Source organism: Thalia democratica, chromosome 2, assembly GCF_965202585.1.
Source record: "Thalia democratica chromosome 2, ktThaDemo2.hap1.1, whole genome shotgun sequence".
In the NCBI taxonomy this organism is placed as follows: Eukaryota; Metazoa; Chordata; class Thaliacea; order Salpida; family Salpidae; genus Thalia; species Thalia democratica.
Genome location: NC_139166.1, coordinates 12,787,597 through 12,801,586, shown reverse-complemented (window position 1 = coordinate 12,801,586; position 13,990 = coordinate 12,787,597). Strand labels below are relative to the sequence as shown.

Genomic DNA, 13,990 nt, shown 5'->3' with positions numbered 1-13,990 from the left:
GCTTGTAAACCAACTCGTATATTGTATATTAACTCTGTATATTAACACTTGTATTGTTTGTTTTCAATAGTTGTCCGAAATGGAAACAGACAATGTTGTTTTTATGTTGTTTTGTATCAAACCAAGCCTTCTTGGTCAACTATTTTTTCAATTATAAGTGTGTGTTTATACTGTTCAAGTTCTGTTAAATGTGTTTTTGTACAGTTCTTTGTACTTGCTTCTATATTGTATATTAGCACTCTAACAAGTGTACAACTACTTCACACTAGTTGATAAAAAAAAACGGATGATGGTCTGTGTTGTGTTTGGGTATTTTAAAATTACTGTGGTTTTGTAACTGAGTATCTATAATATTTTGGGTATAGTATATATTTAGACTGAAGCTAGTGTTGTCTGAAGAGCTGTTAGAATTGAAATCAATACAGTTTTGGCCAATGATTAAAAGTACTTGGTATATAATGTACAAATGTTCTGTTTAAAGTAAAAGTTTAGCAAAATACTCAAAACATTTATAAAAACAATGTAATGTTTATAATTTTAAGTTTTCTCTAGAGGCAACTTATGTAGTAAATTTTTAGTTGGTGCAAAGTATTGAGTAGTTATGTATTTGAGTGTTAATAATTTATACAAAGTTTGAAAACTTTCAACGTATTTGAAAAATGTTGTCTAAGAACTTTTTCTTGCTGATGAGACTTTTTCTAAAAGTTATTTCAAAAACGTCATTAAAATTTAAAAAAAAGTCGCTAAAAATAACTTTTACAGAAGAATTTCAGCGAAAATTTTTCGCGGCGTTAATAACGTGAAATTTTCACGACTTGAACTATTTTATGAGAAAGTTTCCTTGAAAAATGTGTGTCTGTGAACTTTTTCTTGCTAATGACAACTTGTCTAAAAAGTATTTATAAATTTCATTAAAACTTGAGAAAAGTGGGCAAAAATAACTTCTACAGAAAGTTTCAAAAAATGTTTTCCGCGTTCGTTGAGAGGCAACGTGAAATTTTCACGATTTTTTTATGAGAAAGTTTCCTTGAAAAACTTCATATTTCAGTACGAAGTTTTTCACGGAACGCTTAAGTTTTAAAAGTAATGTATACACACATCACTTGAGCTGTGTGTAAATCATGTACATCTTTTCAGAAGCAAACCATATTTTGCAATTCAATGCAGATACCAATCTTTCAGTATTTAATTCGCGTAATTTCGTTTGTTCTCAATATTAAGGAGAAAACATTATGAGCGGCATATTTTTGCACAAGTTATTTCTCAATTTTTTTAAAAACTATCTTCATGTAGTTTTAAAAACTTCTGTCATGTAGTTTTTGTGTGTGTAGTTTTGTGCACTCTAGTAAATATTTTAAAAAGATTAAACTATCGGTTTTTCTCTTCTTGCTTTTAGGAAAGTTTTTAGATAAATTTTTATGTGGATATTTTCTTACATGTTGAAAATTTTGTCAAATTTGTTTTATTAAAATGTAGGTTAAAAAGTGACGACTCTCCTGCCGTGTAAACGTTTGATACGTCATAAAAAAACCACATGAATAAAAACAAGTTTCTTGTCGGTTCAAAGGTGAACTTAAATTAACTTGAGCAGGAACTGAAACAGAGCAAAACATTATCGGTTTTACGATAAAGTGCAAGTTCCTGTGTATTACCTAATGTAGTTTGTAGAAATACCGCATATAGGCTACTAATCACATTACCACACAAGCACTTTCTCCATTCACAACCTCTTATGTCGATTTGTTTATTTTTTGCTCTAATGTAAATTTTGCAATATTTTGTGGATTGATGTACATTTTCTTTGTTTGGAGAATTTTGTAGTTTTGGAGGTTGCTAATTGAAATTGTATCAAGATTTCTCTCATTTCTTATAATCACATTGGAACAAGCAATTTCTCATTATATCTCTTATATTATTTGTTTATTTTCTGTCGGAATGTAAATTTAGCAATACGCTGTGGTCTGATATAGAACACAATGAGATAATTGTTTATTAATGTGCTTTTATTTGTTTGGAGATTTTTCCCAGCTTTGAGGTTACTAATTAAACCTATATCAACCTTTTTTAAATTTCTTCCTATATCTTATATATTTTTAGCAATGGAATGTAATATGATAATTGTTTGTTAATGTAAAAAAATAAACATTTTTTAAATGGAGAAAAATGCAAACTGTGAGGAAAGTTTTTGTTTTAAATGACTTTCTTTTCTCTGTCACTTAGTTATTTTTCAAACATATTTCTAACGCAAACAAACTTCAAATGAGACAAACATTTCTAACTCCAAGTTCTTTGTGTGTGCAGTTAATTCATACTAAACTAAAACAACGTTTCTCAGTACAAACCACCAAGTTTACTTTCGTTCAAAAACACGCTTACGAAAGCGAAACGACATTAAAACTTTCGACAATGGAAAAATTTTGAAATGAGAATTTCCACTGACGACTTTCGCTACGCCTCAAACTGACCAAACGCAAACATCCAATGATTTATTTTGCACACAATTGTATTTGACCAAGTTACGACCTGTCTCATACGCCTACGCATTGGTTACAAACATTTTCATTGGTTTAAACGTGTTTGATAATAGAACAATTTTGTTAGTTCAAATCGTAGTTTCTTTAAAGTGTTAAAAATATATACCAATACTTGCTATTGGCTGTGCTTTTATTTCCACATGCTAAATGTTTAAACATCAAGAGAGGCAACACTTGAACGTAGTTCTCTATTTACCGAATACAATTTATCAGAACGCCGCTTAAATAATTATGAGTTCTCGTAAATTTCACACACAAACGGAACACTAAAATCAATGCTGCATTGGAAATTATGGTAAGCTTAGTTCTCGTAAATTCCACACAAACAGAACTTAGCGTAGAAAAGTCGCTTATTGGTTTTAACATGTTTAATAGAACAACTTGTTAGTTCAAATTGTAGTTTCTTAAAAAATTTTAATATTGTGAATGCTTTCAATGGAAAATGCATAAGTATTTAAATATCTTAGTGGCAGCACTTTAACATAGTTTTCTATTCACTGAACATAATTAATCGATGCTGCATTGGTAATTATGTTAAGTTTAGTTCTCGTAAATTCCACACAAATAGAATACTTTACGTAGAAAAGTAGCTTTGTTTGTACTGCAAACAATTATTGGAAACTGGTTACTTTGCCTCAAGCTTAATTATTTAGGTAGTACTGTTTTTCATGTCTGTGATGTATAACGCAACTTATTGGATTACCGAGATTTTTTAAGAAAACGTAACTTTTATGGGGTTGTAAAAAGTTTTTATTGTTACACTGGAACTAATGTTCTGTTTTGGTGTTTGTGGAAGTGTACTCTTTTTTTTAATACTTTATTCTCACTAAAAAATATTGGCTACAACTGAAAAAATAAACTAAACAAAGTTTAAAAATTAATTTTAAAATAAGGCTGTAAGTATTTAATTATGTTTTTTTAATGCCTAATTGCGAATATAATAAATTGTTTAATAAATTATCAACTTATGTCTGCAATATTTTATCGCATTATCAATTTTTATATTAATAATTCTATTACTGAGTAACAGCCTATTAAAGACTAGACATCAATGTACTTGATATTTGAAAAGCCAGGCAATAAACGTTTTATTAAGCAATAAAACTTTCAAAGCCAGTGTTAAGATAAGTAATCGGCGGGGATTAAGTGTTTTTATTTGCTGAACAAAAATAATTAAACGTGAACTGCCCACAAAATATTTTCTACGTAATGCGAGTATTCGCCGGCTTTAGAATGCTTTTGTTGTGCAATTAACTTGTTAAAATGTTTCTAACATCTCGACTGGCACCACTTTTAAAACATCTTGTTAACTCTTTTTAAATCGTTTATTCTTGAAACTATTTTTTTCTAGCCTTGTTAATAGTTTAACTCATGCTGTTTTGTTTATGTGTTTTAAAATTAGTTGTGTTTGATATTTGGCATTCCAGTTTAGTAACAAAAGCTAAAATAATTAAGTTATTTTGCTTTATTACAACTAAAATACTAATTATATAATATTGCGTTTTTTTAACTACTTCAGCAAGCTTTTAAAGGTATATACCATAACTGGCTAATTATTTATAATTTAATGTAGAGCATAGCTTTTATTATTTAACCACCAATTACCTTCATTATAATGTATAACTAAAGTTTAATAAGCTTTTACTTTAAGTAACACTGAATCAAATTAAAAGACTATATAAACCACTTGGTTTTTATTAAAGAAAAACTTCTTTGTAAATACATTAAATATTAAGGTTTTTTTTAACTTGGTTAAACAATTATACTTTGGCTCAGAGTTAAGCTGCTTTTATTTAATACCTTTTGCGTATAAACTGATTAGCTTTTATTCGTTTGGTAACAGAATAAAAGAAAAACAGACAGCAATGAATTTTGCATTGCTATCAATTATAAAAAGATTATACAAATCTCTAATTTGAATCTGTCTTAAACACAACTTTATGTAAATGCAGGAAAACAATAACATTAATAAGTTTTTACACGATGCCCGGAGTTGTTCGAAATAAATCAGTTTTAAATACAAAACATTAAACACAGACTTGAATACCCTGAGTTCTTTGAAACAATAAACACTAATAAATTAATACTAGTATACTAGTAATCAAAACTTTAACAATTAAAAAAAATTCTAAGCAATTTAATAAACTTTCTTTGTCAAATGGAGTACAAAAGGTTTTTTGAAATAACTTAACTTCAATAAGTAAAACATTAATAAAATTTATTATTCCAGACTTGAATACCCGGAATTCTTTGAATTAAGTTAATTTCAGTTAATAAATTAACTAAAACTTTCCAGACTTGAATACCCGGAGTTCTTTGGAGGAGTTACCGGAGTGACGTGGGACCAGTACAAGCGGGTGAACGGGTACTCCAACATGTTCTGGGGGTGGGGAGGCGAAGATGACGACTTCCATACAAGGTTTGTGACGTCATAATTCTTATTTGATATATATATGACCAATAAATATGATTAGATAAACTAAATCACCTTCCACAGAATCTACTTGAATGGTTTTTAAATAGTTTATTGCCAATAATTCTTTTGAAATATCTTATATACGAAACAGCTGTATAAAACTGTTGTTTATTGTACAATTAATTGTGTTTTAAGCTCAAATATAACTTGTCGAGCAATACCAGTTTGTTAATATACTCATTCAACATAATGGGACTTACGAAGATGTAATGCTAATTTATGAGTATTTAGAAATATAAAAGTTTGATTAACTTCAGTAAAAATATTTTGACGACCCATGCAGATGAATACTAAAGAACAAGGTTCATTTTCTCAATATTTAAAAAGGAAAACTGTATAGAGTTTAGTAAAAAATGTTTTATTATCGTAAATGACTTATTTTTAATCGAACTCCTACGCATGTGGTTTCATGTTTCTTTTCATTGTTCTATTAACTTTAATTATTAGTGCTTAATAATCTGGTTTTATAAACAGTTTGAAGAATGTTTGTGCAGTTTGGAACTTTTATTTATCCAAAATAATATTTACCCAAGGTTGCCAAAAAACCTGGAATTTAAAAAAACCTGGAATTTTTAGAAACTTTGAAAAATAACCTGGAAAAAAATAACCTGGAACTTTGAACAAAAATCACTAGAAAGCCTTGAATATCAAACAATTTTTATTTGTTAAGTAGTAGATATCATCTACTATATAGATAAATAAAATTGTCATCATCAAAAATATTTTATCAAAAAACACATTTAAATTAGTTCTACAGTATCGTTTCAATTTTGTATACTACTTAGCACAGTTTTTAGCCAAAAACATAGCTTTAAACTAAATATAGTCTCAAAAACGTGTACTTTTTAAACACGAATGAATTTCAGAAAACCTGGAAGAAATGTCTAAAAAAAAATTTGGCAACCCTGCCTACCATTTAACAAACTTAAACAATATCAGTTGGATAGATGAATGCTATCTGACGAACTTGTTTTATTAATAATTAAAGAAAAGAAAGTTTAATTATAAAGCAAAGTTTTATTAAGTCGTACTTAAAATAGTTTGTCATCGTAATTTAGTTATATTTAACTAAACTCCTTCACATGTGGTTTTGTTTGTCGTGTCCGATAAAAGCGGGGATAAGAAAAATATTTGAGATAATTTTGCTTTGTGACGCAAAAAAGATATTAAAAGTTTACGACTAAATTTTTTGAAAATTTTTACGACCGTGGCTGTGTAAATGTTTTTTTAGTTGATGTTTGATATTTTTGGTCTTTCAGTATAAATCTGAAACCGCTGAGTGTTTATAAAAATAAAGTTTTAAGTTCTGTCGTACAATTTTTTATAAGTAAACATTTAGTTTAGTTGAACTTTGTCAATATTTAAACTTTAAATTGTAATTTGTTATATTTTCTTGTTACCCAGGTTCATTATGCATTATTTTTTAATTTTAAGTATTTTTAATTACTTTACAAAATATTTTTAAAAATTGTTTTTGTCTTTTAATTTCAGAATTACAAAACTATGAATTAAAATTAGTTTAAGATTACTGTCAAGCCATTGCATAAGTTGTTACTACGTTAAAAATATATTTTAAACTTCATAAATATTTAAAGAAAAAAATACGGAGTTGCCTGAAGAAGCGGCCACTTTTAAAATTAAATTAGTAGTAGTATAAGGTCTTAATAAAAAATCAAACAAATGTTAAGAAGAAAATAAGCTAGTAAGTTGTCAGTACAGTGTTTCCTATATGGTGCTATTGGTCTTGTTCGATTACTATCGATTTCAAGCTGTAAGCATCACTTCTAACACGCACCCCTTTAGAACTTTGAAGTCATTCTCAACGTTTGAGTTCTGACACGGTAAACATGATTACAATAAATCGAAAATAGCACTGCGCTTGTCCTTTATGTGCAGGAAGTCTTTAAAACATTTGACAAGGTGTCTCTCATATGTAGGAGATGCTCTGGTCTACAGAGCATGTATACTTGTAGATGATGTTTAAGTCAACATTTTTAATCAATTTACTGTGTTTCAAAATACATAGAATCGAAAATAGCACTATGCCTGTCCTTTGATCATTATTCTTCAAAATGTTTGACCCGATGTCTCTCATATGTAGGAGATGCTTTGGTCTATACTTGTAGATGACGTTTGGTTCTTAATATTTCTAAACAATTATTTTTTATTTTTAAGTATTCGGATACTTTTTGTGGTAGTGTACGCTATTATGATTGTAAAAATGAATTTAACCCTTTTTTTAAATCTTGAGGAACAAATCCTTAAGTAGTTGTAAATTACGAACATTGACCGATTTTAAAGTGTTCTCCAGTATAGGTTGGTATATGTTGGCTTTTTGTGAACATTAGTATCGAGTATTTTGAAATTAGTTTTAATTCTCTATCTAAAAAAGGAACCACCATTAGCAGATATTTCTAACTAAAAGATAAATTTTGCTCTTGAAAATTTTTAGAAATATAAATTACTTTACTTTTAAATTTTTAAAACATGTTTTTAATTAGTATCTTTACTAAATTCCTCCTGTATACTTGTAAATTTATAAAAACGGGCAACATACTTCATATATATTTAATTCATATTAAAAACTATAATTTTTGTCGTTTTGTTACTGTTTTAGATACATTTTTTAAGGTTGTAACAATTTTTTCCAATTTATACCAATAAAAATGTAGAATAACATTTGAAAATTAGTTCAGAATTTATTTCATTGATAACAGTTTCAAAACCCATAACAACAATAAGTTTGTTTTTCTTAAACAAAAACGAAAGCTAAACCACGGTAATGAAAATATTATCATTCTAATATGATTGTTAGATTAAATAACACTATGTTTTGACAGCGCCAAGCTTTTTGTTAAGGAACAATAGAATAAAACTGTTTGTTTGATATTATTGTTTGAAGATAAACTGTTACAGCTGATTTTATTTCTTATTTTTTATTTATTTAAAAGATAACTTATTTTTTTTTGTTGTGGTTTTGTGTGCCAAACTATGCCCTAAAAGATAGTTATTTGAAAATTAAGTTAAGGCCATAGGGGGGGTAGGCCAAGTTTTTTACAAGTTGATCTTATTTTATAGAGTTTTTACTAAGCTTCAAGTTGCTTTTTACCGTTTTTAAAAATTCGAATTAGTTTTTGAGATATGACCGGCCAAAGTCGGGCCGCATAACAGGTTCCTTATGGGGAAGGAAAAACTAAAACGGCGAAAAAAGACTAATGCATTCAAAATCTATCTCCTCCTTCATTTTTTAAGCAATCTTCTTCAAACTTTTACAGTCTATTCTTTATACAATAACAAAAAAACTTTATTTGTGACTTTAAAAAATTTTAAGTAAAAATACTTTTTTTTTTTTTTTTAATTTTTTTTTGATAAAAAATCTTTTTTTCTTTTTGTCATAAAATTTTTATTTTTTGAAATTATTAAAATTTACAAATAACGTTTTTTTCTCATAATGTAAGGAACATTTCCTGAAAATTTGAAGAAGATTGCTTGAAAAATGAAGGAGAAGATAGATTTTAAAGCCCGTTTTTAAAAACTCGAGAAAAACGGCTTTAAAGTTACCCTTTATATACCCTTTATAAAGACAACCCTTTATATAACCGGTCATAAAAAAAAAGTTCCTTAATATTTTTAAAATCTAAAAAAAGCATCTGAAAGATTATGAAATTTACTATAATATAGGTCTACATGTTATTTTTGGTCAAAAAATGGCTTCTACCCCCTTAATCTAGTTTTAAATGTTACGATTTTTTAAAGTGTGTTAGTTTTACATAACTTCTAAATATTTATTAGAATAATATTCTTTTTATTTTCATAAAGTTTTGTTTATTATAATTAGTTATATACAGGGTTGCTACTTTACCTGGAAAAACCTGGAATTTAAAATGTTAAAAAAAAAAAGGAAAACCTGGAATTTCGAACAAAATCACTAAAAAACCTTTAATTTTAACTATTTTCACATGTTCAATAGTAAAATTTTGATTTGACTCAAAAAATCTATCATATAAATAAAAAAATATTTGTCATCATCAAAAATTTTTTGTTAAAAAACATATTTAAAGTTTTTATACTATTTAACACAGCTTCTACCCATAAAATTAGCTTTAAACTAAAAATAGACCTAAGAAAGTATACTTTTAAAAACCTAGAAAAAAATTTGAAAAAATGAGTGGCAACCCTGTATATAGTTCAGACTTTATTTCATTGATAACAGTTTCCAAACCCATTACAACAATAAGTTTAGCGAAAGCTAAACCATGGTAATGAAAATGTTATCATTCAAATAAAATAATTAGATTAAACTCTATGTTTTGACAACGCCAAACTTTTTGTTAATGAACAAAAGAATAAAACTGTTTGTTTGGTTATATTGTTTGAAGATAAATTTTTAAAGCTGATTTTATTTTTGTTATTTTATATTTAAAAGTTAACTGTTTTGTGTTAAATATTTAAAAAATTAAGTTAACCTATTTTATTCATATTACAATTATTTTAGTATTTTAGTTTTACAATACTTTTAAATATCCATTGAAATAAAAATTTCCACAGATTTTTATTGCCTTAGTCCAGTTCAACATTGTATTTGTTTAATTTGTTAAAGCGAAATATAAACAAACATACGTACATTGCATGCAGTTTATGACTAGTTACACAAATAAATTATTATAAAGGATGTTGTAGAGGGTATAGTTGTAAATTTTTTAAGTTTATAAAATTAAATGTAAAACTACTAATGAAAAGCGCTTTTAACAAGGGTTTTGCAGTAAGTATGAACATTGCTTTTTCAAAAATAAAAAGTATATAAAATCCCAAGATGTGATTTGTTTTGATTTGTTTTGGAAGTAATAAGAATTCAAACACTATAAGAACCATATGTGAATAAACTTAGTTAAAAATTGAATTTCAACAAAAATCTATTGCTTATAAATTATATTTGTTCATCAAAAATTCAAATCTATTTTTTGAAACAGCTATAAGTTTAAATTGTTTAATAAATTCTCCTATGTTCTATATTTTATATAACTATCTGTGTATATTACTCATCTCATGTAGCATAACAACATTCAACATTTGCTTTAATTTATGGTTTGTACTTGTTTATTTTATGCAATCAAAACAAAAGCTCGTAGCTAGTTTTAGCTTTTTCACTATCAAGTTACTTAAACTTGAGGATTATTAAATGTTTTTATTTTTCTAATGATATATAGTTTTTAAGATTACAGAAATTTTTCAGACTTGTGTTTTATTATTTTTTAACCAGATGCAATAATTAAATTTGTACAGTACTAAATATAAAAATGTTCTCATAACTTTAATTAAAAACAAAATAGTTTACAATTTATTTAAACATAGGCACAAAATCTACTAAATACTAAAATTTATGTTATCATCTAGATTTCAGATAAACTATTAATCAAACAATACAAAAAGTATAAAATTTACTAGTAGTTTTTAAATATAAGTATAAACACACATAATGGTTTAGTGTTATTATTTGATGATTAATTTTATAAAGCAACTGCCTTGTTAATGTACATTTTGTTTTTATTACTCATCCAAAATTTTCAACTCATGCAAATTTTGAAACAGTCATTGTATTATACAATGTTTAAACACACTGGTTTTATTTTGATATAAACATAAGTTTCTAAATAACTTTTATTTTTATAAGTTACAAAACAGTTTTTAAAATTTTACCTAAATAAATACAGGGTTGCCACACACTCAGGGAACTCAGGGAAACTCAGGGAATTTTGGCATTTTTCTTTTAACTCAGGTAAATTCAGGGAAGTTTTAATTTTTTTCTAAATTTCAGGGAAGTTTTTGAAAATCTCAGGGAAAATTTTTTCTAGATCTAGAATGAGATTTAGTTAATCCAGTTTCAATATTTTGTTCAAAAGTAGTAATTTTTGTTATTTAAGTGGTTATTTAGAATTTTTTTAGCCTTGCGGCTAGTTCTTCAATATTCTTAGTATTAATATTGTAGTTTTTTTAAGTTTTAAATTTATATTTACTTAAGTAAAATTTCTTTAAACTTTCTTTTTGCAGGTTTTTTTACAATAATGTTAAGCTTTTAAGTTTTATTTACTGCATTCAGAACAGTTGCTAGGAAAGACATACAAGTCATAATTAAGTTATTATGTATGCATTTAAGTGAGTTCTTCATGTGAAATTATTATTATAGTATAATTAAATTTTGTCAATTAAAATGTCAAACAAATAAAACTTTATTCTTTTATGTAGAAAGTTAACTAACAAGTTTACACAAAGTTGTGCAAAAATTTAGTTTTTAATTTTTAATTGGTTTAAACCTTTTAAGATTGAGTTTTTGAAAACAGTTTTTTTCATAAATTTAATGCAGAAGCATACACATACAACCTTCCTTTTATTATTAAAGAAGAAAAATGAGAATGAGGTATTAATAATTTGTGTTAGAAGAGAAATTTCTTTTTTTTAAGATTTGAAAAATACTCAGGGAAACTCCGGGAAATTTAAGGTTACTCAGGGAAATTTTTGGTCACTCAGGGAAGATTTTTTGGCTCAAAGAGTGGCAACCCTGTAAATAAAATAAAAAAGTTTAATATATTAAGCAGTTTTTAACGTGTTCATTTTCAAACTCAAACAAAAACTGTAGCTGTCATAGTGTAACTTATTTTGAAAAAAAAATCAATATGTTTCCTTAATGTAAAAAGAAGTAAAACCAACAAGCTTCGACACTACATTTTTTATATTCGAAAAATTCCCGTTAATAAAAAAAAAGTTTAATGAATGGAAAGTTTAAAGTTAAAAATAATTATTTCAGATTTTTTTGTACATTTATTTTTAGTTGACATTTAATTGTTGTAAACCCAAGACCTACTTTGGTGTAGCTAGTGTTACTATCGTATAAAGCCTTATAAAAATTTCAATAAGAATAATTTTTTTACATAAACCAAAAAGTTAGTACTTTGAATCTTAGTTTAACTGTTGTGTCATCACAACAGGAAGAAGTAGTTAAGAGGACAGAATAATATTTTAAATGAGCTTCACTATTTAAAAGAAAAAGTAAACTAGCAAGTAAAATAAACAACTATGACGTTTTTTAGGGTGACAGACAGCAAGGTTGTGCAAAATGTTTGTAATAAAAGTGTACACTTGAAATTTAAAAATATATACTCTAGCCGTATCAAAAATAAAATTTGTATTTCATTCTGAAATTAAATAAACTATTATGACGTCACACAGGATAACGGAGAGCAAGGAGGGAAATTACACGATATCGAGGCCTCCCAACCACTACGGAAGGTATTCGTCCATAACAGCTAAGCACAACCAGGAAGGACAGTTTCTTGGGAGGTAATTAATTTGATATAATATTCAATTTTACTAATTAAATTATCCTGATTACTTCACAATCAGGAAGGACAGTTTTCTTGGGAGGTAATTAGTTTTATTAATACAATATTTAATTTTATTAATTAAATTATCTTGATTACTTCACAATCAGTAAGGACAGTTTCTTGGGAGGTAATTATTTTTATTGATATTATATTCTGTTTTATTTCATCCATATCCACAAAAAAAATTATTAATGTAATGTTTAATTTATTTTCTTGATTAACTTCCAAAAAAATGTACTATTTTATTCTACTTCATACATAACCGGCAAGAAGATAGTTTTATTAAATTTACTGACTCTATGGAATATTTAATGATTTAATTCTGTTTAGTAGTTGATAAGTATGATATAAGCTTTGTTTGATTATAAATATATTAAAATTAATTTGGATATAGTAAATAAGAGAGATTTGTTTAGTTAAGTATAAATAGTAAAGTATTTTTTTTGTTTGTTATTCTCTTCGAAGGTTGGTTTCATTAATTTATTAACAAGATAGAAGTGTATGTAGTATATTTTAGTTTAAAAAACTTAAAAATTGTTGTGATACGGAAAATTAAATGTCAGTGAAATTGAAGTTTTATAGAGCCATAAAAATTAAAACATATTTCATAGATTTAATTGACCGTTTTGTAGAGTAAAAAAAATTATAGCTAGTTTATTCAAACTCATTATGTATATGTTTTAAATATTTATTATTTTTGTCTATCTCTTGTAGTTATTTCAAGTAATAGATAAAGTTGTGAATACTGAAACTTCTTTGTCACTCAAGAAAGTTATTAAATATAAACACAAAATATTAACATAAGAGTTAAATAAAAAACTGATTAATAAAATGTATAAAATTTTATATTACAATAAACTTGAATCAAATGAGTAAAGTTTTATTAATTACTGACCACTTAAATATCAATTAGATTTTATAACTAAGAAAATGTTATTTTAAATAACAAATTTTAACTAACATGTCAAGTGTTGTTCATTAGTAATAAATAAATGAAATATTTAATTATAATATTATAGCATATACGTTATTTGTTAGTTAATTATTGAAGGTATGTTTATTGTAATAAAACTTTATTGCTAATCAAATAATATTATAAAGAATAATTACAAAATAACATGCCAATTACGCTGTTTTTGGTTAGAAGTTTCAAAGTTATGTTGCATTGCTTAAAAATACCAAGTCATTGTGAGGTTAAAGTTTACCAATTAAAAATTAAGGAAATTTAACGGTACATGCACTGCATGACAAATATTGTGAGGTTTTTTTTTTATTACCATATAAAAATTATAGAAACTTAATGGTTCATTCACTACATGGTAAAAAATATTTACCACTTAATCTTCAATTAAAAGTTGTTGTTTTTTAAAGTAATGTGTATTTATGTACTGCAATTTATGATATGTTTAGTTGAATACTCAAAGTTCTGTATACAAAGACGTAGTTTTAAAATAAAACAGGTTGTATTTTCGATAAATTCTGTTTATAAGTACTAAGTGTAAAACATAATTAAACGACAATCAAAAAACAGGATATTTGTCAACCAGTAACAAATTGGAGTTTTAATCTACTTTAATAGCATTAAAAAAAATTGAGTATAG

At 26.1% G+C, this 13,990-nt stretch overlaps 1 protein-coding gene across 1 annotated transcript in view; it reads left to right on the top strand.

The window, feature by feature from the left end:
• LOC145849585 (beta-1,4-galactosyltransferase 6-like) overlaps positions 1–13,990 on the top strand; it is a 38,124-nt gene that overhangs the window by 18,213 nt on the left and 5,921 nt on the right. Inside the window, exons 7-8 of the mRNA XM_082954548.1 lie at positions 4,831–4,953; positions 12,235–12,345. Coding sequence (XP_082810674.1) covers positions 4,831–4,953; positions 12,235–12,345 — 234 coding nt within the window. The remainder of the gene's footprint in view (positions 1–4,830; positions 4,954–12,234; positions 12,346–13,990) is intronic.